This window comes from Harpia harpyja, chromosome 4, assembly GCF_026419915.1.
Source record: "Harpia harpyja isolate bHarHar1 chromosome 4, bHarHar1 primary haplotype, whole genome shotgun sequence".
Taxonomy (NCBI): Eukaryota; Metazoa; Chordata; class Aves; order Accipitriformes; family Accipitridae; genus Harpia; species Harpia harpyja.
In genome coordinates this window covers 30058230-30084859 of record NC_068943.1, presented here as the reverse complement: position 1 = coordinate 30084859, position 26630 = coordinate 30058230, and the positions used below count along the sequence as shown (strand labels likewise).

Genomic DNA, 26630 nt, shown 5'->3' with positions numbered 1-26630 from the left:
GACTATCAGCGACAACAAATTGAGCAGTATTTACATGATTTGCTTGATTACATCTTTCCTTTCACTGTCCTATCTTCACCCTTCCAAACATCATTTAGCAGGTAAAGCAAGCTTTGCCAGTAAACAGACGAGAAAAATTAGTTGCTTCCAGGGATACATACTTAACGCTATTGCGTGTGTGGTGTTACGGCACCGGCCATACAATAATGCTGCTTTCACAACCGCTATTCATTAGCTTCACTCATTGTGCAGCATTTTCCAGAGATACAACTGGCCAAAATTAATTTGTTTAATTTTTTGTTAATTTGTCAAATTTGTTAATTAGTCAGTAGTCTGCTCTGAAAAGAGGGAGAAAGCAGGACTAGAACTTGTATTTCTTTCTTTTTATTAAGAAGGACAATCTCTCTCGTAACTGAAAGCCAGAAAAAAAGTGTTTCATCCAAAATAATCAGATATACATAATTACATCAGGAAGAAAATTATCAACAACACAATCTCACAAAAATAAAATCCGTCCTTCTTACAAAGACATGGGAATTTAATTTTTAGGAACAGAACAAGTAGCCATCTTTAATGCATTTGTTTCAACTGATACTTTAGCTCTTTATACCTCATTTTGTTCAGGGAAAAAAAAAGGCAATCATATGAAAACAACAGCTAGTCAGTTCAAAATCATTAGAGAGAATGTTTTTGCTACCTACCATACACATCAATTTTGCTTTTGAACAATGACTCAGATCACTTACAGACTCCACTTAAGAAAATTAGGAACAACCTCACCATCTCACTTCTCTTCCCAAAATGAAAACTTTCATGATTTATTTTCTTTGCCAATGCATACTAATATACCAGTGAAAGGAATAACTAATCTTAAATGTGCATTAATTGGTGGCTACTTCTTTAACAAAAAACAATTAAGGCTACTGCATAGCAATAAAGTCCATTTTCTTTAAAGTTTCTTGTATTAGAGCATCAGTTAAATGATGCAAGTATAGTTCTCATATAGCGTATGCCTATTCCCAGGCAGGTTTTTCCCTGCAGCCTTTTTTGCTTTATCCAGTCAAGTTGTGTCATGTGTCTTGCCACTCTAATTGTAAAGAAGTCTCTAAATTACCTGAAGTTAGTATTTTCTTTCAGGGCTAACTTAAACTTTTTTCATCTCTCTTTAATCAAAGTAAGGGAATTGTGACAAAGTGGGAGGAACCTGATAAAAAAAAAATTTCATATTCTTTCCTCCTTCCAAGGAAAAATCCATATAATCTGGACATCCACCACTGGACAAACAGATAAAAGTAGGTTCTGGTGGATAATATAAGGTTGGATGCTTTAATTATTTAACTGCTCTTAGCCACTTTCCTCTGGCTAAATAACCTAGGAAATGGGATATCTAAATTTTATATTTGTAGCACTTCAGCAAGTTGTTTGTTGTACCTCAAATAATCCGAGTTTGAATGGATACTAGAAAGTTTTTCAGTCTTGCACTGAATCCACTAGACTGTCTCATCACACCATCGTCCTCTTAAGAGAGTTAATTCATCTGCCACCAACTTACTGGTAGGAATTTGCAGCAGCCAAGTGCCCCAAATAGCACCTATTCTCAGCTTTCAATTAAAACTTGTTCTCTTTAAAGTCAGAGATCCATGGCTGCAATATTCCCCAAAGCCAGCACTAGGTCACTAGGGTGCTACATAAGGAGATATGTATGATACTTTGGGAAATGAAGCATAATACAGATGTGAGAATGACCGGAAAACAAACCCAGTAAGTCCACCTAGAGCCAGAAGCAAAGCGACTGTCATCAGGGGTACAGTCCTGTTTGTTCCCTGCTCTACCAGTCCTACACCAGGCCGACAGGACTGGACTGACCTACACAACTGCAGTCTATAAAATCCATCTGAACTCCACGCCCCATGGACCTACCTTCTTCAGTTCCACTGCCATGAAAACCCCTGCACCGCCCAGCTGCTACAGACTAAACGTATCCCGTGACTTGAAGTAAAAGCATGTCCAAATAACTATTTGACAATTTTAGAGATCTCTTAATATGCAAAAGAGCTAACCAAACCCAAGACTCTTCCTTCGTATCTCTAAGCCCCATATACACAGCTAATGGAAACTGCAGTCTGTATTCCATTAGTCATTTTGTTCCGAGTTGCACCTCTCAAACTGCACTCATGAATAAACTCTACTATTCCATAAATTAACAGATTCAAGTGTAAGGCGATGCTGAAAACTTGCCGAAAACAGGGTCTGCCATACTTCCTGTGACTCAATACATTGTCACAGATTTTCTGGCAATGGTCAAGTCTTCATCAGTGAAGGAAAAACAAAACAAACAAACAAAAAAATCTATATTTAAGACTACTTTGTAAATTTTAAAAAGCTCCAAATGTTTAATGAAAGCAGCAACTACTTCTGAAGAAAAAAAACAGACAGTAAGAGAACATTTCCAAAGCCTGTAATGGACCATTATTCAGTAAAAATACACTAAAATTGAGACATAGAATCATAGAATATCTTGAGTTGGAAGGGACCCATAAGGATCATCAAGTCCAACTCCCTGCTCCTCGCAGGAGCATAACTGTACATAACTTTACATAACTGTAAAAGATTTCAGTTTGCTTTTAAATAATCTTAAATTTTTAATTATGACAATAAATATGAATAATCAGTGCAGGTTTAAGAAACTGTGCAGAGCAAGTAGATACGAAAGCTGTTGCACAATGCATCTGCTGAATCTCCTATGACCCAAGGCTTTGGATTTCAGTTTTTGGCACTGGATTCCAGCAAGTCTTTTGCTTCATTTATTTTTGTTGCCAAGTAAGGTGATCCACCTGAGAAGAAAAAGAAGAAAGGAATACCATTTACACATCAGTATTAGGTACCAAACTACTTCACTTGTACCCCCTTATTACTTTTATTAGCTCCTCCTTCCTAAATAGATGCTTTTCATACAGCTGCTTAAAAAATGACATTGATATGAAATAAACTAATTGATAAGGAAACATGAGAAATGTAATCAAAACTGAAGTCACTGAACAATAATGCTGAACATTTTTGTCTCAGAGAGACGACTGCAATCTGAAATCACTTTACATTGGTGTGATTTAGACTTGCAGTGCAATGCTGCTGCAAATGTATGCAAGGTCAGCTGTCATCCAAGGCTAACAGCTATTATTCCCACTCACCCCCAAAACTAAAAGGTAAAATTTTATATATAATTTTGACAATGAATCATTAAGTGTGTGCACATGCACACACACACCCACCAAGTCTCTCCTGTGCTAGACGCCCAGAATTACCAGCCAGAAACCATCACATTAAAGCTATTTAAACATGGTACACCTTCTAACTTCTAGTCCTGAACGCTGTCATTGCTTTACGCTCCATCTAACAATCTGATTACAGTTCAGCGGTCTTTTTGTGTTTGTTTTTTTTTTACTCTCCCCTTGAGTGCCAACCATCTGCCTACAGTCACCAAAAACAACATTACAAGGTCTATATCAGTAACTTACCACTTACTATAATACATCTGTATTTTTTTACATGAAAATGGGATTCCAGCAGTACTGTGCACTGAATAGCCTTTTCCAAGGCATCTGTTCAATCATATTTTTTCATTCATCATTTCATTCATTCTATTCTATTCATCAGAAAAGATAATGATAGAAGAAACACACAGACCTAGTTGTAGACATGTGTAAATAAAACTAAAAAGGCAAGGCTTGCTTAAAGACTTCTTTAGGACATTCCTGCAGGAAGCCAAATCATTATAAAGTCATTTCATGGTGTAATAAAACAACTGGAAAAAGTAATGGAGTTCTCTTTGTCATGTTTTAGTATTGTTTGAATGTAGCCCTAATAGCTAAGACACACTGGAGGAAAGTGATGCAGGGCAGGAGAACTGCCTACTGGAAAATGAATTTTTTTTTTTTTTTTTTTTAAACCAATTGGCTTTTTAGCCAGGAATAGGATTTACTACATTGAGTATTGCTTCTTTCAAAGAGTAGACAAGAGGATCAAACAAACAGTAAAAACTAAAAACTGCAATAAACAATGTATCCCAAGTAATTTTTAAATGTGCATTGATTTTCAACATGTCTAGAGAGCAGGATCTTAAAGTAAATTCAAATCTGCTGGAAGTGTTTTCACTACGTTTACATCCTTAAGTGCTGTATTAATTTTGTAGTCCTCCAATGAGAGAAAATTCAATCTTATGATTGCCTAAGAGTTTGTTTATAATTAGAGCAAGTCCAAAAGGCATCTCTCTTCCTCTTTTTCCGTAAACAAATATTCTTTCCTAAAATTAGTAATTGATAAATTAACATACAATGTATCAGTATAAAAATAGTTTAAAACTGAACTGTAAAGGTTAATAAGCAACCATTTTAGTAGTGCTCACTGGGGATGTTATTATGCAAACTTCTACGTATTTCTTATTTATTTATTCCTAACAATTCTCTTCAACATTTTGGATCTCAGATAACATATGTAACTTTTAAAATCTGTAATTATTGCCCTTTCTTCTATCAACTTCAGCTGGTAATATATTATTTTAAAGTAACATTCTAATGTTGAATATAGTTTTAAAAGCACATCTGTGCTACCCACAGCCAGAAGAAATCAAAATACATACACAAGCAAACAAGTGTCTCTGTGATGCCACATGTTCAGGATTACTCCAGGCCCTCGCTCTGCAGCTGAAGACATTACACAACCTTTTTTTCTACGGCCATGCCAGAAGAGCTGCAGGGGCAGCACAGAGGCACAAATCCCTTCAACTGGTGTACCTACTGAGAAAATGCTCCATTTTAATAGCACACAGGAGGGCTCACTACATCCATCCAAACCTACACTGTGCCCAGCTGCAGGTGCATTACAGCTGTAAGAGCGGGTTGTTAAAATGTATGATCTTCGTAACTGGAACTGCCTCTTTAGGTCTACTCAACGTCCGCATGGAGATTCACAGTTCCGGCTCACATCTCTTAAGCACTGCTACAATAAACTTAGAAGTTCGTTATCAAAAAAATTTTGACCTAATAGGTACTCTAGTGGTTAAGAGGCCTTTCACCACCATAATATATTAGAAATGCAGAAGAGAATTTCTTTTTTATGTCTGTGCAGCTTATACATTATAAAACATGTAAAAAATGCAAGTGTGAAATCGAATAAGCAGGACAACTTTAGAATTGAACTGAGGGGTGAAGACAGCAAAGAAAAGCATCGACTAAACACTTCCCATGGCCAGTTATTTTTTTCATTTTCTTAAAATGGGGTGCTGGCAAGGAGCCCTGTAATTCTGTCAAAAAGATATAAAAACCCTCCGATTTCCCCTTTTGACTTCTGAAATACAGTGCAACTCTTCACCATCTGTTATTTTAAAGTAGAAACAGCAATGAACATATGGGCTTTCTTTCTCAACCAGCTGTAGTGTAGTTAAAGTTATAATAATAGCCTTTCTGTAAGATAAATTTACATTAAAAACCTGGCCAGTAAAGCAACAGTGCCCAGCTTTACATTTTTTCCAAGTGAATTCCAGGAAGTCTGAAATTCATCAATGATGTACTTAGTGACTGCAGAACATTTCCCCACAGGAAGCTACTTTCATACACGTGACTGGTCCATCTCAGTTCAAAACAGGAATGTCAGTTTAATGTAGAAATGTTATAGCTAATTTCTTCTTATTTTTGAGAAAGTTTTTTTAAAGTGTGGAAGATTGGTCCCTGAGCTCATAGTTTTAACTGAAGCAGCACAAATATAGAAAACAACATTACAGAAAGATGGATAAAACTGTGGTTCATAAAACCTAGTTTATCTGAGAGAAGACACACCAAAGCTCAAGTCTATAAATAAAAAACATACATTTGCACTCAGTGTGGTTATTTACACAATCAGTGAATTTAAAGGATCTCATTTAAGCCTCTTCCTTTCCAGATCTGGTTAAGAAAAGTAATAATTATTTACCTTTATCAGGATGATTCAAAATCATGATTCTTCTATGGGCTGTTCTGATTTTGGCCTTGCCAGCAGATGGACTGCAAAAATAAATTGAAGTGCTCACCATAAATGCCACTGCACTCAGACTATAAATTAACAGTTTATACTGGCTTCACAAATAATTAAAACTTGAGATTTTCACCATCTTGTGGACAAAACATAAAACTGCATCTCTGAGGAAGTAACAATAACAAAGGCACGTAAGACACACTGAGAAGGACATTTTTAAAAAGCCTGTGTATTTGACACATGCAAATATCTTCCAGGTGTTTTTAAAACACAATACATCCAATCATTTAAAATAAACAATTCTGGAAAAAAAAGAAAAGGAAAAAAGATCGGCAGCTCTAGGGTGTATCTAGCTGGCTTTTCTTATCATTAAATGCAGAAAACACATTTTTTCCTGCTAGAAAATCAGTATTTATATGACCACTGACAAAACAACAAATATTTAATATTATCACATTTTGTTCTACTGTAAATATTTTTATAGCTGCTATAAATAATTCTTCCCTCTGCTGGGGCCTGAAAAAAAACCACCTGTATTTGTTATTTTTGCAAAGCTGTTCAATGTGTTATATTCAGGGACATGCTGATTTACAAGTGCTACATAATGTTGTTTCTTTCAATGACAGACACATAAAATATGTACTTGGCCTAAATTAAATATGTACCTTACCAGACAAATAACCACTTATGGATGCAATATGCCAACACGGTAAGGCTATTGTATGCGAAAGGACAGTTTGAATGGTTTAGTTTTTCATAATTTGTTAGCATGCAGAAACGAAGCAGTGTTTTCCACTTCAGGTGATTTCTTAATCAGTGATGATTCAATTAATTAATCTTTTTGTAGATACAGTTTGAATGCAAGGTATCAGCCTAACTACATTCCCGAGGTAAACAACCTCTGATTATTATTCTGTCACAGGGAAATTAGGGTATGTTGCAAAAATAGTTCATAGAACTGCGTAAGAAAAGAATACTTCAATGGAAGAGAAAGTAACCCAGAAAGTAAGAATTAAACAGAAGGTGAAAGGCCTTGATCTATATAAATACAAAAAAGAAATTATTGGTTATCGAACTGCTAAAAATAACAATCATATATATTTTGATTTGTAAAGCTGTTGCTTAATAATAAAAAGGAAAGTTGATATACTACATTTAGAAACTCAGATGTCCCAAGCGTAACTGTGGAAAAGCTGCAGTCGCGTATCACGGAAAATCGTGCAGTTCTGCTCCAAGAAGCAACTGTGAAAATGGTGTCTTACATCAAATCTGCTTAGTTTATGAGAGATTGCTTACCCCACAGTCAGATTGGTCTCTGAAGATTCTTAATCACTATCAAAAAAACCCCTTAACGTCAAAATCACATTTCCGTTTAACTGGTACAGCGTCACAACCTGAGTCACACCAACATCACCCTGCCTTCTCACATCACCAACTGGCTGAGAAGTCCATCACCTTGGTGGGAACAGGCGATACGCTGGAGGGCAGGGCTGACATTCAGGGGGACCTGGAGGGGCTGCAGGAACGGGGTGGCGGGAACCCTTCACAAAATTCAACAAGGACAGACGCAGAGCCCAGCACCGGCAAAGGAAGAGCCCCTCGCAGCGCTGCAGGCTGGGCAGACGTAATACTTTTTCACCCCAAAGGCAGTCCAGCAGTGACACAGGTCGCCCGGAGAGGTTGTGCGTTCTCCATCCTTGGGAGTCTTTCAAGACCCACTGGATAATGTCCGGAGCGACCTGCTCTGACCCCACTGGTGGCCCTGCTTTGAGCAGCAGGTACAGCTAGGAACCTCCGGAGGTCCCTCCCCACTTCAGTGGTCATATGATCGTATGATATACCTTTGCAGTAAGCTCTGTTTAAAAATAAACTAAACTAACTAAACCAAAATAAAATAAAAAAACCAAAATAAAATAAACAAAAACCAAACCCAAAGTCACGATCATTAAACCTTAAATATGTTTGTGTTTGTACACTTATACAACGTACTGTATGTTTTTTAATGTAATAGCCTAATTTTGTTATGTCATTCATGTTTTAAGAATAATGATTTAAACATTTTTAACTAATGCATATGTATATATTGTGTACATTAACAAACAATTAAGTATTTCCTGTGGAAGGAAAAAGTACGCATCTTGTTTCACAGAGGAAATGGTACAATACAGAAAATTTTATTCACTTTTATCTAGAATTTTAACTTATGGTTTTCAGACATATTTTCTAACTTCAGAAGTTCAGCTTTAGGGATTTGATAGCTGCAAACCATTATACTTTGGACAGCTGTATTTTGCTAGCATCTATTTTGTCTCATGTTTGGAAAACACTCCTGACATTTTCACCTCCTATGTCATCTCAAACATTCCCCCATCTCTCCCATGAGCAGTTCCTTCTACAGAGTACATAGTTGTAAATATTATTGCTATGTTTATACTGAATTTCATTAATCAGTGCTGCTTCATAACAACTAATGCAAGAACACTAAAACTTAAAATTAGTCAGCATTTCCAATACAGTACTTTGTAGCTTTGGATACCTTTTACATAGTTTTAATACAAACAACGCACATGCATGTTTCTACCAAAACCCCTGCAACCTTACAAGATGCTTATTAGAGAATAACATTTAGAATGTCTAATGGGCCAATATATTTGAAAATTAAAAGCTATCATTAAATACTCACCTTTATCATGGCTTATATTTATTATTTACGCTGCCCGTGCATACTCAGCACTTGAAATAACGAAGAAAGTCTTTGCCTCAAAATTTAACATGACTTGGAAGTGATGACACAGAGGACAAGTGTTACAAAAGATCAGGGCCTAGACAGGTCTAGTTTGTGCATACCCTGGCATCTTCCATAACACTTTAAAACTCACTTGCCTTTTTTTTTTTTTGTGGTGACATTTTTTTTTTATATATATATAAAAAACCCAGTAAGCAGCGAGTTCAAACTGGTCTACAAAAGTGTGTTTAAACAATGTAAAAATTTCCTATAAAGATGTTAGCCATGCTTCTACACAATTAAAGGCTCAAACCTTTAAACATTAAGAAGAACTTTCCTCAAATCTGATTAAGTCTTCATATTCGCAAGACTCGGTCCAAACGCAACAAGCAGTGTCATTGTTCCCAGTGCAGACTCAAGCAATTAGAATTAAAAATTAAAGGGGACTGATTTCAGATGTGATGAAACTTCAGACATGCACATGAGCAGTGCTCAGGCTAGGCATTACCACTGCAAACACACTTTAATGAGCTGCCATGTGCTACTCTGGAATATCAAATATAATTTGCCCTTATAAAGTAAAAATGTTAATACATTATCAAACCTAAAGGCCAAAGGAAATATTTCTGAATAGCATTCTATAAATCTCTTCTTCAGTGTGCAAGCATGAAATATTCCAAATAAATGTAATGTTTTATTTTACAATTTTTTAAAATGAATGCTAAATCTGCATAATATCCATTATGTTAGAAGTAAACACAAATAGCACACTGAACAGGATTTTTTAAGTCCCAGTTTTCACCATGCGAAATAATTTCTTCTGGGGATAATTAAAACCATCCTCCTTATCTTTTTTTTTTTTTTTTAACCTTAAAATTCATAACTGATCTAAGCCATAAATAAGAAATCTACTACCTAAGGTTAGATCTGCTCCTTTCATCTGGAAAGCCCTCAAACTCACTGCCTGCTTTACAGAAAACACTAAGGTGTGTGCTACCATTGGCCACCCAAATGCTTTTGAAAAAATCCACTGAATACTCAGCCTGGAAATTATTTCCCATACCTACTCTAAATGACAAGTCTCTCCAAGTATCTTTGTCTGGAATATGCTGCAACTTTTGAAATCCAAACAAATCAGAGTGGAGAAAGAAAAAAAAAAATAATATTACTGAGTTACGAAAAAAATGAGCAAAATTGATTTGTTTTCCTCATTTATTAATATAATCTACAATATTACTTATCTCAAGGGGTTTTTTTGGAGACCAGGCCATGTGATCACACTAATTAGCACAGTATGTGCTATTCTGATTATTTCTAGAGCACCAATTCTCCACTGCAATACGTTACCATGCCTTCAAGCCAAAGACAAGTCGCATGTTTTATTAGCATTTTATTGTTTGCTTTTTAGTTTAAGCAGAATATTAGAATGGTTTATAAGCCATTAGAAGTCTTTTAAAAAAAAAAGCTACTATTTTGGCAAGAATATTCCACATTCTCACAAGATGCATTTTCTTCATGCAATACTTACCAAGCAAAAACATATTAATGCAACACACCTACCTTACACCTAAAATAAGACTAGCTTCTTGCCTACTCATTTTCTGTTCAAATCCTCCTTTATAGTACGATGAAAGACTCTAAAAAGAAGAAAGGGAAAACAAGCAATAATTAGTTTCATGTACAAGGTGCCAGGACCCAAATCGTATTTATGTGACCTCATTCAGAGCATTACATTCATCTATAATTTATTTCGAAGGCATGGAATGACTACAAACCAGATAATATGAAAGGACTTCTCCTGAATGTTAACACATACAAAAAACAACTTAAAAATAACTATCTGTGTTTTTACAGTCTTCTACTGCTAATAGGAGATATTAATAGCTACAACCATTAAAATCCTGCCTTCAGGCAAAAGAGTCCAGAATGAAAGCACATACTAGCATAGAGTGGTACAGGGTGTGTGTTGGGGAGGGCAGGGGAGGGAAAGGGGGAAACTTGTTTCAAACAGCTTTGGTACCACCGCAATGGAAAATGGCAAAAGTCATAGTGCTTTGGCATGCAAGGAATTATGGACAATCATGCTGAAGTCCAGATATTTCTACAAAGAAAGTAGGTAAAAACAACAATAAAAGGATAAGAACAGATAAATATAATATGCTGATGAAGAGTCATTATGTTTTTTCACATGAAGGAATGTTACTTTAGAAAAAATACATCACGAGTTCTTTGAAGGAACCCTGAAAAATAAACAAAAAGAAACAAACAAACAAACAAAAAAAAAGGCTTAGCATAAAGCCACAACCTCTATTTCAGGAAATCACTGAGCTGGAGAACACTGGAAAGTAGCAGAGTATATGGGGAAATCCTATCCAACTTTTGCCTTTACATCCTTCCCTATACACTGATGACTGATGACAACTAGATACAGGAAATGGGGTTAGTTTTTTTTAAACTCGCTGGCATGTGAGACTTCAGCTACTGTTTTAAGAAGGGGGGGAAAAACACGAGTGGGGAAAGAACATTAAAAAGAAGGAGATGGAAATGAGAGTAAATAATTACAACGGTTAATTGTCATAGGGAATGGGTTGAAAGTATACTTGTCAACCATAAACATATTTTAAATTATAAAAAAAAAAAGTTACTGAACCACCACTGATAGTTAGCAGTGATCTCATCAATGCTTCTAGAAGAATTAGGGACTAGCTCATTGCTACACAAATAATAGTCTAAGCTGCACAAGTCCCAGAGGCACCAGATGTAGCTCTGAGACAGCCTGCCTTTGGGAACTGGCACACAGAAATCACTCAACAAGACTGAAGTTTTTTCCTCAATGCAAAAACCTATCAACTGGGGAAAAATAAGCTGCTTTTGTTGCTATCAAAGGGAAGTCTGGCCTGAGAGCCGAGATTATTTTTAAGTGTCCCTTTTACCCCCAAGTAAAAATGTGCCTGGCCCTTAATAAAACACTTTTCTCACTAAATATATCCATTCATATTCAGTGAGAATGTTGGCTTATGTTTACACAAACTCTCTCTTCTGTAATTTCCAAAGCATTAAAGCATTTAAAAGGTTCTGTCTGTGGCATCTAAGCAAAGCCTTTAATTAAGCTTAGAAGCAACATTCACCCAAAAGCGTGGTTCAGAAATACTTCACCTATTGGTACCATGAAGCCACAGAAAAGACTTTTTGGTGTGCTGCTATGATCTGAAACTAATTTTATCTTCCTTCTTCCCACCCCAAACCATACATGAAATAACCACTACTGTTAACACTACAGGCATCAAAACTGAAGCAACTGTGGACATGTCATGCCTACAAGAAAAATCTGTTAAGGAACCGCTTCTACAGGTAGAGGGTAACACAAAACAGGTCTGTAATAGCGCACACCGACATTACAGGTTAGAGTATGTAACAGTAAGGGAACACACAGGGCTTCTCCAGTCCTTCGAGACGAAATGATGCTAATGATTTAATGGCCACCAGATAACACCCTTGAGAAGGCAGAACTGCACAGAAATTTGCAACGATGCTGAACAATTAGTACAGCCAGGAGAGAAAGCACACTTTAATGTCCTCTGAAAGATTTTGCAGAACTTCTCCCAAAGCAGCTTAGGTGCAGATGGGTTTCTGAAAAGGTTAATTCTTCTCTGCCCTTCAACTCTGGCATACAACTCTATTAGAGGAGGACACTGGTTCACTATGCATGTAGAGAAGAGCAATATTTGAATTATCTCTAACACTGCTTGTCTCTGTTCTTGGTAGATTTCATCTAAAATACTACTTTAAATAAGAGAATAGGGAGGGATGGCTATAGGCTTAAATTCAGAAATACTTTTTCATGTTTTTAAAGCCTACTTCCTTGACACTGTTCTAACCTTGGGAAGCCTTGATTCGGTTCACTTCCAAGAGGAATAAAAAAAAAAAATTATGTTGTCTGTATCCTTTGGCACATAAACAAAAACAGTTTGTTGAATTGGTCATCAAGAAAAAACATTTTCGTTTCAGAAGTGAAGCACGTAGCAAGAATAATCAATTCTTAAATTAAAATCTTGATCCTAAACAGAACTTAAAGCAAAAGGAAATTAGACATAAAAGCCATTTTTTCCCTTTGGTTAGAATAAGGGGAAGAAACATTGAGTCTTCATTTTAAGAAGCATCTTGGCAAATTTCTAGTTCCCTAATGAAACAACTTTTGCATGCTATTCAAATTAAAGCCTTTTTTTATTTTCCTTGTTGTAAATTCTAAGTAATGGCTACAATGAAATGAAACAATACTCAAGATATTTTTCTGTTTCCTCAATGAGCAGGCAGTTCCAGACACTTATTTATTAACCCTGGCTATTGCAAACAAATTCTGTACTGGAAAAATCATCAAAATGAACTCTTTCTCATTTCTTCGTACTATCTGGGGTGAGAGGAGGGCTATCACTTAATTTACTTCATTTCCTTGTATGTTGTTACCATTTAGCAACTTATGTAAGCAAATTCTGCTTCCTGAACAAATGCTATTAATAGGTTTGGGAAGGGGGGGGGGGGGGATGGGACAAGGGACAGAAAATGGCTGGACTTGCTCTGCAAATGTCTATTCACTCTTGCAAATTTTCACAAAAGCAGTCAGCTAAGAAAATCTAATCCATTTGGACCGTGACATCTTCAAGATACTTCTCCTAGCGCAGCACAGGGAAAGCATAATCACTGTTTCCATGCCAGGTAAGAGATTCAAAACTCCGTAACTGAGACCATCCATCATACTAAATGAAGTAGTGAATTTTTCAGAAAACTCTGTGTTGTTCCACCACCAATACAGTCCTCCATTGAAAAGGTAGCAAACAGTAAAAGGAAAAAAAAAAAAAAAAACCACAGAAACCCAAACTACAATAACAAACTATTTAGATGCTGTGTTATATTATAACCTACAGTTTGCCAAGATCAACTTTAACTTCCTTAACTTCAGTTAGAAAAAAAAAAAATTATAAAATGGACTGCAAATTTCATTATTCTCTGGAAACTTTATTTTCCGTGAAGGACATGAGAGATGGTTGCTACCCTTACCTCTCACTTCAGAACTCTATGAGTCTGAGCAGAATCAGATCCAATAAGGGAAACACAGTGCAAAAATCTCTAATGAAGTGCTATAGAAGACACCCTTTTCTTCTGGAACACAGAATTTTCAGGATTGTGAGATCTGAGTATTTTGACAGTTCATTTTGCCTAGAATTGTTGTTCCTATCTTTAATATCTGCTATCTTTTAACCTTCAATATCACTGATTCAACAAAGAAAGGTAATGAATGCTATTGAAATACTTCCTTTTTTTTTTTATTTCACATTTTAAGGAAATATTAACATTATAATTAACAGCATTAAGGTCTGAGGAAGGAAAGACTACTTAGTGCTATGCACCTTCTACTGGCAACAGACTCTTGTCACTACACAAAGGAACAAAACAGTGTCACTGGCATTTGTGACACCAGTAACAAAACTAGGCTCAAACTAAAAAAGCACTTCTCTAGAAACGAGCATTATGACTTGTCACAGAGGGGAAATGACAGTGTTTCCTCCTATGTCTTTCTCCACTGAAAAAAAGATGGTAGAAAACTTCAGGACTAAATTACAGCAGCATTTATACTTCATATTTAAGAATATGTATTTAACGGCTGTAAGTTAAAGTTAAATGAGAGGTAGAAATTCAGAATACAACACAACACTTTTACTTGCCTTTACTTACTATTTTTGACTAAAAGATGAGTGCAGTTGTTGACTGTACATGGTATTTATTTAGGTAAGTAAACAGAAAGCGTCAAATACTCAAGATAGAGCAAGCAAGCATTTTAAATGATCACTTCATAATTGCTCAACTTGACCTTAGCCAAGTCATTTATTAGTGAGCAGGAAGAAAGGATAAACAGCATCTGGATTACCTTGTGTGACTGCAACCAACATGAACTGTGATTTCTATTGCAAATGGAGGGGGGGAAGAATTGCAAATGGGGGGAGGAAGAGTGGGGGCTTACAGAGAAAACAAGCTAGCTTCCAAATAGGCAGCTGCTTCACAGTCTCTCAAAAAAAGGAGGTAATGAGGGACAGGGTTTGATGACAGAAAGCTAGAGTAACCACTGAAAATTATAGTGACCAAGTTAGGTGCCTCCAAACACCATAGGAAACCAGCAAAGTAATGCTAAGCCTAGACACTAAATGTCACATGAGATGCTTCTTCCAGTAAGCATAGGTAGAAATACTAACTGCTTGATTTCCTTTGTCCTCAGAGGGCAATATACTGTAAAGAAACGTGATGAAAGCGCTAATCCACAGATTATACTCAGCAGCTTCAAATTCCCCAAACAAAATCATGTAAAGCCACTAAAATAAGAAGTTTGGACAATAAGCACTTACATAGGATCTCTGTACCCAATGTTTCCTCTATTGTTTTAAAGAAAAATTACAAATAGGAAATAACTGATTGTTAAGGGGAGAAGGAAAAAAAAAACTTGGAAAAAAATATAATCCAAGAAAGTAGCAGCTGTAGAGTAGTAAAGAACAAATAATCTTGGCTGAGAATTATACAAGGGTCTTAAATTTGGATTATGATTGTAGAAGAAAAATATTACCACCACCCTCACAAATGTAAAGCTGACAAATACATACTGTTAATGGCAAACAGGAAGAAAGAGTTTTTACTGTATTCATCAGATCTCATCTTACACTGAAAACTTGTATTTTCAAGTTCAGAACAGAACAGCAAAAGAGAGATACTCCGCTACAAATCAACATACAATTCTGGGCTGTAAGGCAGGATGTGAAGGCAGACAGAGGATGCAGCTCCAGGGACTAGGAACACTGAGAACGCAAAAGCTCCTGGGTTGTTCTTTGTGGTTGTTCATGAATTCTGCAGGACTCTGAAAGTCACTGTGGTAAAAATGAGATAGACCTGTAATGAGCTTGGCTCAGCCAGTATACCAGCACTGAGGAGTACAGTTTCCTAGGAACAGACACCTCTCTGTGCAGTAGCATGTCATATTTCAATGTGTTAAAGAGTCACTGCCTGCTTTCTTATGTGAACACGTCTGAATTTAGATTCTCCAGCCTATATCTACAAATGGCTAGAAGAAGAAATGCTGGAGTAAAACTGCTGGGGAAGGAGGGTAAAGATTGAAGAACTCCCTACTCTGAAGCCACATGTCCTTATTGCTAGATACTTCTAGCAAGCCTGCAAGTCAGACTGTATCTGTATCACGTGAAAGCAATTTAATTCACAGTACCTATAGTCCCCTCTGCTGTTTTGCCAGGCAATTTGGGAATCTCTCAAAAAATTACTTGGAAAAGGAAAAAAAAAGAAATTGGTGTTGGTCTCGCAACAGCAATGCAATAGTGGGACAGAGAAAAAAACTGATCCAGAAGCACCGTTTCTGGCTGATACACATCACAATTAAGAACAAGTGTGGACCTGCCCCAAGAGGACAGAAAAGGACAGGAACACAAAGTGCAGATGGCAAATGAATTTGGACCCTAGTGTCTGTCTATATACTGTAGACAGGCTCTGTGTTGCAACCAGCCTCACATTAATAGGTACAATACTAATGATCACTTTTTAAAAAAAAAACAAAAAACAAAAAACACCTACCTTTAATATATTTTTCAGGAAATAATAATCTGCAGCAACTACTCCCTCAAACCCCTCACCCATCAGCATCAAGAGGGGAATTGTATTCCTTCCACTGTGGATAAGTGTTCACAGACTATGGACTCTGGAAGAATACACTGCCACAAGCAGACATCTACCTCATTGGGAATTACTTTAAATCAAACAGGAATGGAACATATTTACTTATTTACCAGAGGACAGTATAGCCACTGAAGCAAATAGTAAATCCTCTCGAATATTCCCTGCATATGCTCCTCTCGCAACACTCTCGATTTTTTACCTCATTATTATATTTTTAAATATGTACAGCAAAACAAAGAACAAAAAATTGGTTAAAAGTTCAAATTAGCTGGGGAAGAGAAAAAAAAGACAACTCATACTTGAACAAGAAAACAAGCTCCCCCATCTCTATGGCAACCTTTCCTAGAAGTTTATCAATTTTTCCTTCTTGATTTTTAACACTGTATCTGAAAAAAAAAAAAAAGACTAAATTTTTTCATTTTTAGCTTCTTGAAATGAAACTGCATGTCATCACTTTGTAATCTCTAGGAATTAGCTATTTTCTCACAGCACACTTCAACAATATTACAGTTACTAGCAAAGAGTTCTGAAACATCGAACATTACCAGGAAAATCAGAACTGTTTATCAAACTCAGAAACATCTTTTGATATCACTTCATCCACAGGGATTTAAAATATACTAGATAATACGCCAGAACATACACAGTACAGACCACCCCTATCCTGGGAGGGGGGAATCTAAGTGGCACTTACCGTATTTAACATAAAATGTCTCCTTTCTAAATACTTGAAATACAAAATCATAAATTTATCATAAAGTAACCTCTAAACTTACAGAAGTTAAAATCCTCTTTGCTGTCTCTGTCATTGCCTGCTCCAACGGTTTCCAAAGGTGGAAAGCATAACGACCTGAAAAAGATTGAAGTTAAATGACATTATAACCACCATCTACTAAAATGGAAAAAAAAAAAAAAAAAAAAAAGTCTCCAACTGATGTCCATCAGCTTACAGCAGAAAGAATTTTTTTTTTTTTAAATCAAATCAAAATCCTTCCTTGTTAGTCTTTTTGTCTCATTTATTTGCCATACAGCACCGTTGTACTTTACTCTTTTCAAAGAGTTTTCGGATCCTGCTGTTTTTGGATCCTGCCCAGCCAAAGTCCCACGGTAAACTTGCTATGGTTTACATTTTTCAATCTTTGTACTATTGGGAGAAGGAGGGGAAGAAGTTTAGTATACTTCATCTAAAAACCTAGTCATGGACTGCAAAGATCCATTGTGTTTGCTTACAAAAGAAATAGATTTAAATGCATTTCAGTATGATGAATGAAGATATCTGCCTTGTGAACTTTAAGAAAAAGGGCAGTACGAAACATTAGCTTTGGATATACATTATTTATTAAATACTGTTCAAAGGTTATATCTTCAAAAAAAGAAATCTATGTACTACACTTTCTTGCTGTGATGTTGTATGCTTAATCACACATTTTGTAAGTACTGCATTTTTTATTTTGTTACACAGAGAGGATCTTCTGGGATTCAGAGCCATTCAACTCCCCACCAGCAGTGAACGTCTACAGCTAGGAAAAGCTAGAGGGAACTCTATTAGACTGCGTTCTCAGAAGTACAAAGCAGGTCTATCAACTTCAGAATCAAGATCTGTGCCATGTTAATGGAGGATTTTCCCTGGAAGTCCCCTCTCCCCAATTACTATCTTGATTCATTAGCAATGTAACTGACTATTATACACAATGGAAAAACTTTTTATGAAATGGGGCTTTGCTTCATTCAAATGGCATCTTGCTTTCATTCTTAAAATACGCGACGTGTCCATAGGTTTAGTCATCTAAGCCTGTGCCTATGTTAACACAGAAGTTAAAACCACCGTTGAGTATTGCTGCTGAAATGCTGTGATGTACAAATATATTACCTCACCTTCTTCTTAATGTTTTCTGTTACCACTTCTTTGCCAGCTGCCATTAATTCTGCAGCTCAACCAGCAGAAGAAATTCTAAGAGCATTCCTCTTCTGCTTCCATACAAACACATAGATAAACCAACTGCTTAATGGTATACATAACCAAAGATCTTGTCTTTCCTTCCCCTAATCAAAAAAACAACACAGCTGTACCCAGCAAACACCTGCTGAAATTTGGTGCAACTTGTTCATCTATTGCATCTATTCTTGGTGTATGCACTTGCACATAGCTGACCATGGTTGCTTTTATATGCTGAAAATAATGGAAATTGATTTGTGTATTTCCAAACCAGAATAGACCACAATTATCCAGTGTGAGTAACCAAGAGTATAAATCACATTACGCCCATGCCCTGTGTTCAGACTAGAAGCTATTTTTTAGAAGAACACACAGTCCAGATGCAAAGAGTTCAGGTAACAAACAACGTACTATGGGAACAGTTTAGTATGATAAATTACTGTAGCCACTAAAACCTTCTATTTTTCTATTTGAATTTGTCAAGCATCACCTTCACATCACAAGATCCTGCTGCACTCTTCTGTACTGAGCAGCCTCCACCTTGAAATATGCTATTAAATAAACAAAGTAAACTTTTCACATTACATTTTGCAGACAAAAAGCAGATGGAACCTTTTAGCTGCTGCACATAAAATTAGTTTCTGCAGCTGTGGCTTTTCAAAAAGAATTTTGGAAAATCTGTCAAGGATTTTGAAGGGAAAGGAACTATAACTGGACACAACTCTCCATAGCACTCTCAAGTGACCTTTCCACTTTCCACTATTTATATTCATAAAAACTTCATTAAGCCTTTTGGAAACAGCAGCTTTCAAGTGACAGTTCCACACTCAGCAGGTAATTTAGCTTACCTGCAAATGCAACAGTTGCAACACCAAGTCCAACCGCTATCATAGTTCTGGCCTAAAGCAGAAAAACAGGAATCAGAATACAGTGCAGATTCTAATTTAAAATATACGCACCTTTTACTTTAACAGAGAGTGTTTCTGATGTCTGACATGCACATTTCATATACAATTTACAAGAAACATAAAGGTAAGTTCTGTGTTCCACAGGCTACATTAGATTTTATAGTTCAGTCCCATTAATCCATGCCAACGCATCAGGATTAACTCGGAACTACCCAGTAGCAAATCATCAGACAAACACTGACAAAGCAGCTCACAGTATGTAATGATAAGAACACAAGGCAGACAACTATTCAGGATTACTTGAAATTATTTGTGTAGACTAGTTCAACACAGTACATAACAGAAAGTATCAGTTTATTACAAAAACATGAAGAGCTAACAAAAAAAAAAAATATTGTTTTGCAAAGTCCTTCACTGGGAAATCTCATTGTGACATTACTTGAAAACGGTACTTGAGTACTAACTTAAAGACTACGTCCACAAATGTACATTAGTGTCTTCCACCTTTCATGCTTTGACTCACAGAAGTCCCAATAAAGACATGAAGCCCAGTAACCTCTTTTCACTACTTAGTGTCAATCACTGGCTCGACTATCTTATAGCACAAATATTGTAAATAGGCAGACTTCTGACAGATTTCAGACAGCATTCATTATCAGCTAAAATTCGCTTTAAGTCTAACTGGGCTCTTGGAACCAAACCCACAAAAAAGACTTGAACATCTGATTTAGACAATAACTCCCACCTTATACTAACTCAAAACCCCCAGATTAGGTGTACATATTTTCCTACACGGTGTTTGAAGAAAGTCAGACATCTCAAGAAGGATAATAAGTAGTATCTCCGTGTTGAACAAGAAGCTGCTGAAAGATACATAATAAACCTTGAAGAAGGGACTGACTTCTCACACGTTTGCAGAATTCAAGAAGGGTAATGAGCATTGCAAGTGTGGGGGACATCTCTCCATTTCTGAAAAGCCTACATGTAATCTTTGAAACAAATGAAATAAAGTCATCTGTGGCACCACCTGTCTTATCATATGATAGTTCAATAATGCCCTCAACTTTCCCCCAGGAAACACGAGAAATCAGATTAGGCCTGTTTAGCTTGAATTCAAAACATAATGACAGTGAAAACGCTTTTATCACCAGACTGTCTCTTTATATGTATGACTGACTTCTGCACCTATCCAATAACCGGTTTATACATTTTCTACCAACAAGCCTGACAGCAGGACTTAAAGCCCAAATTTCAATTTGAGTGCCCTAATAACTGGATTTGGAGCCAAGTTGCCTTTGCTATTAAGATTCCTGGGGCTAAAATTCTGTCTTTGATTGTACCCAATCTCATTTCTAGACAGAGAGGAAGTAGGGGAAGAGTTCGGAAATACCAGTTTTAAAGCCTTCTAGAGCTGGCTTAGTAGGGGCTAGAACGCAGGTCAACACCTTTCCCAGCAAACGGGCAGCTGTGCAAGATGTAGGCACTGCCATCACACCCAGTGGCTCCTACGGCTTTGGCTCTGAAGGCGAGTGGCTGTGATTGCTGCCTTTAGTATTGAACTCAGTACGGAAAAAGTGGTAGCCTGCTCTGAGCTCATCTAGAAGAAGCTGTATTCCTCCATCTAGCTTTTGGACCCTATGCATTTTAACTGAGTACCTACCTCCCACCTACCCAAATGGGGCTATTCTAGCTGCTTGCATAACATAATACTGCAATTGCCCAGAGGTTTCTAGTAGAACAAAAGAGACTCACTAAACACACTGAAAGCGGAGCTCCAAAGTTAAGACTGGGGGAGTTTTGGCCTTAAAAATCTGCCTGTCTATCCCATTTTAGTAACCTAACTCTTCCATTTCAGTGTAGTCTTCAGTCTCGATATTAGCATTCATTTCTGAATGTAAAAATAATGTAGTAGTTTTATGTCTGTTGTTCCTTTCAGTTCCACAAAATTTCCCCTCATCTTTAGACCATGAAAAAACATAAGTACGTTGCCTTAAACAGTAGAAGATATAAAATAGCGAAGCATACAGTTCTTCTCCTCACTAAACTAAAACTCTTTTCATTTCTTCTCACAAATCGTTTTTCCCAGGCTCTCAATATTCAAACCTTCTAAAAGATTCTTCCAGTTCCTCTGTTTAGACACTAACCAGAAACAGCCACAACTTTTCTGAAAATATCATAACCCTACAGAAATTCTGTATTATTCTGTTCTGTGGTTTGTGACCATGGATTTATATTCAAGAGACTTTACTTGACTTGTTCAGAGTGACAGCGAGAAACTTTTACTAAGTGGTTACAGTAAATTAAGAGCTCAACAATGGGTGAGATACATCCCACTGGCAAAAAAAATTAAAATTTAGTAGCTTGTGCTTATCCAAATTAAGTTATACTTTCTTTGCCACCAAAAAGGTGGTTTAGGTCCTCATTTTACAGCAAGGTAGGCAGGCTGCAACAAGGCATTAGCAGCAGACATCTCGTCACAGGTAAGGCCAAGCACAGAGACCAGGCTAATAAATAATACCTGGACTCTTGTCAGTTCAGTGCAGAAATAGCTTAAGTGTTTTTGCACAGTAGTCTGGGAACACAATGTAGAGACCCCTGAGGCCTCTGATAGAGTCAGCCCTGTCCACTGGGATGCATTATTTCAATCTCAGTGGAAAGCACTAGCAGTTAGTGGAAAGCTAGTGCTGCCTGGAAAACAGCAGGTAAAAAAGAAGCATGGCAGCAGCTCTAGAATAGGAGCAGTACACAGGATCGACAGGAATATGACGACAAGCCAGAAAATTAGGTAAAAGTGGTAGAAAGCTCAAGGCAGAGAGGCACGTTTTGAAGTGAGGTACAACCACCAGAAAAGCTAACAAATACTGGTTTACGGAAACTCACCTTATTTGCGTTATGAGCAGGTTAGAGAAGAGTCACTTGCCACATAGTAGCAAAGAAGTGATAACTTGTCATACCAAAGCACCTTGAATGTTTGTTATGGTGTGAATATATCCTAACTACACACATGCGATAAGAACTGAATTTGAATCAATGTAAGAAAGATGGCATGGTCTGTCTTTTACTGACACAGCCTCTCTCAAAAAATCAGTGGCAATTTCAAGTACTAACCCGTAAGCCTCTTAAGTCCAGCCTGACTCAGTTTCCTTTTCCATGCTCACTTAACTCAGTCAATTATTTAGAAGAATAAGCCAAAGTTAGGCTGGTGCTTTGAAATGTAGAGTATAAAGTGCAAAGCTTTAATTAAATGTACTCCTTTCATGTCAATATTAAATGAAAGCAACTCACTATCATTGTGGAAGGGATCAGTTCATTTACTGCATGCTAATACAACTACCGCCATTACTGTTTTTGCCTCCCATTGCTTGAAAACGCATTTTATTTCAGACTCATAAAGGCTAAAAAAAATAAATACTTACTGACTTTCAATTATGACAGAATTGACCCTCTCCTCCCCCTCAAAAAAATACTGTTAAGAAATGTCTAAGATGTAGGTTTTAAATGAAAGCATTCTGTTAAGACCCAAGAGGGAAAAATAAAGAAATAAAAGATTAAAAAGTAACATCTGTCCCTTTCTTTATTCAATGAATCAGCTCCCAAAGGTTATTCATCAACCCTATGCTATTCTGCTGATCTCAGTATTTTAATTTTACTACGTAGTTCAGTTTTCAGTAACAAATCCTCTCAGATACTGAAAACAATAAAACAAAGTTTTGCTAAATCTTCAAACCCTGATTTTTTAAAATTCTTTTCAGAAACATGTATAAGAAAACACACACATTAGAAAGGCAACTGCAAGACCTGACTTACCAAAGTGGCAAACAAAAGAGGATAAAGCTTATTAATCAACATGCAGTACGTTTAGAGGTATACATCATATACTGTTAGCATACAGACATCTGTAGCCTAAGCCTTTAATAAGTAATTTTCCAGTAGCCTTAATTTTTTAGCAGAAGAAAGAGGAAAGAATGAGATAATCTTTCTGCAAATTTCTAATCCACAGTCTCTGCTAACTTAGCCATACTAAAAAAAAAATATAACGACTTGTGTAATTCCTAGCATTGCAGCTTTTCCTTCTATGAAGTAGAAAAAAGTTACACTTATAAATATAAAAAGAATTTCAAATGCATAAGTTTAAAATTTCAGTGCAACACTATTACATCTGACCACAGGCTACAAGAAGCACCTTTACAAATGTTAAAACATACCTGCCTGCATAGGATTTGGATTTTGTACACTGGTTCTTCTAACACAATCAGTGAAAACACCCTTCTTGGTAAAATGGAAAATATTTTGCTCTTTCCACAACTAGCTTTCAGACACACAGCAAGAGGTCTACTGTCTTTTGCCTAGAAAGCTACAGTGTAATGGAATAAAAAGCACAGAGAAAATAATAATTTGTTCTGATGGGTTGGATAGCATTTTGCTATCAGTCGATGCTTAATCATGGATCAGTAAAATAGGAAGTACTTACACTGAAGTAAGTACACAAGTGTAAATTGCTTGCTTAACTGAAAACTTTGTTTTAGGAAGGTTTGGTTTGTTGTTTTCTAAGTGCTGTATGCCGCTAAGAAGTAGGATATACAAGTATATTAACCAAGTGTACAAAAGTATTTCTGAAAATACTTTTTCCCTTAAATAAAAATTCTTGACCTGAAAGAAATGACTGTTTGGTACGGAAGCTAGAAGAAGCCTTCTGTTGCTCAGAAGAGTAGGTACTACAGCTCATTGAGAGACTGTTTCACAGCAAACCACCTAATTAACTCTATATGGAGCCATATACATGTTGAAGTGGGATTATATTATAAACAATCTGCAACAGATTTGATTTCATAATCTAATGTTTTCCTTCCAGTCTTACCTTCCTATGAAATTTAATTTATTGTCCAATAGTGAATTAAAAGTAATTTCAGCTAGATGCTGTTCTCCATACTCACCCAATTCTCATGTCAATTTGTGTCATTTATTCTACAACTATTTTGGCTTGTATATAAAACTATGCCTAAAGTTTCTGACAGTTTTTCATAGGAAATGGTACCTGAGCAACAGATTCACTAATAGAAGCATTACCATAAGGCATTCAAATCAATCTTCTTGAGTATGTATTAATTAACAAAGGCCTCTTGCAGGTATCTTTAAGAACAGACTATGCTTCTACGTTGTTGTTCTGTCACTCTGAACTCCAAATGCTTTTGTAAAACAACTACAAGAGTAAAAAAGACCCAGATCAAGCGACTACATCTAACATCCAGGACATCTCACAACCAAGCTTCAAGGTAGGATATTAAACAGAGCTCTTTTCAGCCCAAGAGATGGATGCTGCTGTTAGACTTTGCTTCTCCTACTACTCTTCCCTTCCACTGTGGCAAGAATGTCTTGTTAACCCTGTACATCAGAGGAACAGATGCACAGCACTACAGCTGATCTTGCTATTTCTCTATGGCAAAATTGTAGAATTTCGTTATATGCAACTTGACCTCCTTCTGAATTCCTTAGCCAGGAACCCAATAAGTATGGGTACTGTCCCTTTTTCCACTATCTATCTACATAATACCATCTAGAGAAACTCTAAAATAGCTTCTACTGCCAACCATATGCTAACAGTTTACAATGTATATATGCCTGAAAAATACTGCATTCTCCACTGAAAGGCCTGGCTAAAGAATAAATTTTGATAGAAAACTGCAGCAATCGAGAACCTAGTCCTCTAAAAACCTACCACTGTCTCTGGACCTTAGTAAGAACCTGACAACTCACACCAACAAAGCAAGCCATACTAACCCCAGATGCAATTTTTATCCCAGATAGGTAAGAAGACTCAAAGACTCCACAAAATTCACTAGGAATTTCCCTACTAGCATTCCACAGGGAGAACGCATGGACGTGACAATGAGTTTCAGAGTCAGCTTCTTAAGATTACACAGCTTTCTGTTAAACACACAGAAAGACTCTCCTGGGGAAAAAAAAAAAAGAAGTCCTAGACTGTAGTAACAAAGAATAAATAACTATGATTTTAAAAACTGTATATAAAAAAAGATATATCGTTGAGGCAACAACACGTACACAATGAAGTAAGGCAAATATACATACTTTAAGCCATTTAAAAAACATGAAAACTTCACTGCCCAGTGCTATAAGCAGTGCGATCCAAGTATTTTTTCCAATTCTCACGTTTTCCAAAGAGAACGCACTGTCCCACGAACTAGCCGAAGCGACCAGGATGAAGGAATGGGGATATCGTTACAGCACCCTTCTCATTAGAGCACGGGACAGCGCGGGAAATTTTGGAGGCATCTTCCCTCCGCTCCACACCCACCTCAAACCCACAGGGTGGGTGAAAACTTCACAGGTCCCCTCTCTTTACGGCAAAGGGACGAAATCTGAAGCCCTGTCTGCTCATGCCGGCGAAGGCCGGAGGAGCGCAGGGCCTGAAGGGGAAGGGGGGAGGGGGGGTCTGAAGCGCTGCCGGGGCTGCCCCACTGCACCTCCACCCGCGCCACCAGGCCCACACAGGGCCTGAGGCGAGGCGACACAAACCTTCTCACCCCGGGCACCACCACCCCGACCTCCCCGCCCAGCCCCGGGGCGGGTGGAGAACGCCTGTCCCCCTCAGCCCCGACCCGCTGCCCCGCTGCTTACACACGTTACCCCTCACGGCCCCCGGGGCGGGGGGGGGATGGACACGGACGGACCCCTACCTGTTGCCCTCCCCTCTCCTCGGCCCCCCCACCAGCGCGCTCACCAGCCCTCGGTCCAGCTCGGCTTGACCCTTGCCGGCGCCCATAGAGCCCCTGGTGTACTCGGCATAGCGCAGGCCCTCGGAGGAGGCCGCGGCTCCTTCCATGACGGAGGGATAGGCGGGGAAGCCGCTACAGGTCGGCCGGAGGGACAAACCACTTCGAAGGGCGGACTCCCAAGCGCCTTCCGCTTGTCAATCTTCCGCCAGAGGGGCGGGGCCAGCGCAGTTTTGGCGGGCTCGGCGGTGTGAGGGGTTGGGCGGGGCAATGGCGGGCGGCGGAGTCCCTCAGCGGGAGGGAGACGGTAGCGGAGGGCGGGCGGTGTGCCTTGCCTTTATCCTCCTGACTGGTCTGAGGAGCAGGGAGGCGGGAGGTGGCTGCTTGTTCCAAATGCCAAGACAGCCAAGAAAGAAAGGGGCGGCCGGGGCGGGGGGTGAAGGGGTGAGGGGTAACTATGCATAAAAAAATAGGGTAAGAAGAAGGAGAAAATACTTGGGAGAAGGGAAGGCCGCACAGAAGTGTCTCATGTCCATCTTCAGAAGGAACATGGGATTTTGGAAGGGGGAAAACCTATGGAAAGGATAAAGAAAAATTCA

The 26630-nt window shown here is 37.7% G+C and overlaps 1 protein-coding gene across 3 annotated transcripts; it reads right to left on the bottom strand.

Annotated features, from left to right (window-relative positions):
- Positions 1-368: 368 nt before the first annotated feature.
- On the bottom strand, positions 369-26228 carry DNAJC15 (DnaJ heat shock protein family (Hsp40) member C15). 3 transcript variants are annotated; one of them, XM_052786067.1, is made up of 7 exons: positions 26040-26216; positions 23506-23646; positions 19241-19292; positions 17233-17306; positions 10292-10368; positions 5965-6035; positions 369-2834 (listed from the first exon to the last, which is right to left on the bottom strand). In XM_052786067.1, exons 1-7 carry the CDS (start codon positions 26139-26141, stop codon positions 2764-2766), a joined length of 588 nt encoding a protein of 195 aa, XP_052642027.1. In that variant the 5' UTR covers positions 26142-26216; the 3' UTR covers positions 369-2763. The 3 variants fall into 3 exon arrangements, with proteins under 3 accessions (XP_052642027.1, XP_052642028.1, XP_052642030.1); XM_052786068.1 differs by lacking the exon at positions 23506-23646 and having other exon boundaries at positions 26040-26228; XM_052786070.1 differs by lacking the exons at positions 23506-23646; positions 26040-26216 and adding an exon at positions 25996-26020.
- Positions 26229-26630: the final 402 nt, after the last annotated feature.

What these genes read in the sequence shown, in the direction of transcription:
- DNAJC15 (XM_052786067.1), bottom strand. Translation starts at nt 26,141, where the DNA reads ATGGAAGGAGCCGCGGCCTCCTCCGAGGGCCTGCGCTATGCCGAGTAC. An exon ending in CCGAGCTGGACCGAGGGCTG is followed by an intron (nt 23,647 to 26,039) that starts GTGAGCGCGCTG and finishes GTAGCTTTCTAG; the next exon opens with GCAAAAGACAGTAGACCTCT. An exon ending in AGTCTTATTTTAGGTGTAAG is followed by an intron (nt 6,036 to 10,291) that starts GTAGGTGTGTTG and finishes TTATTTTTGCAG; the next exon opens with TCCATCTGCTGGCAAGGCCA.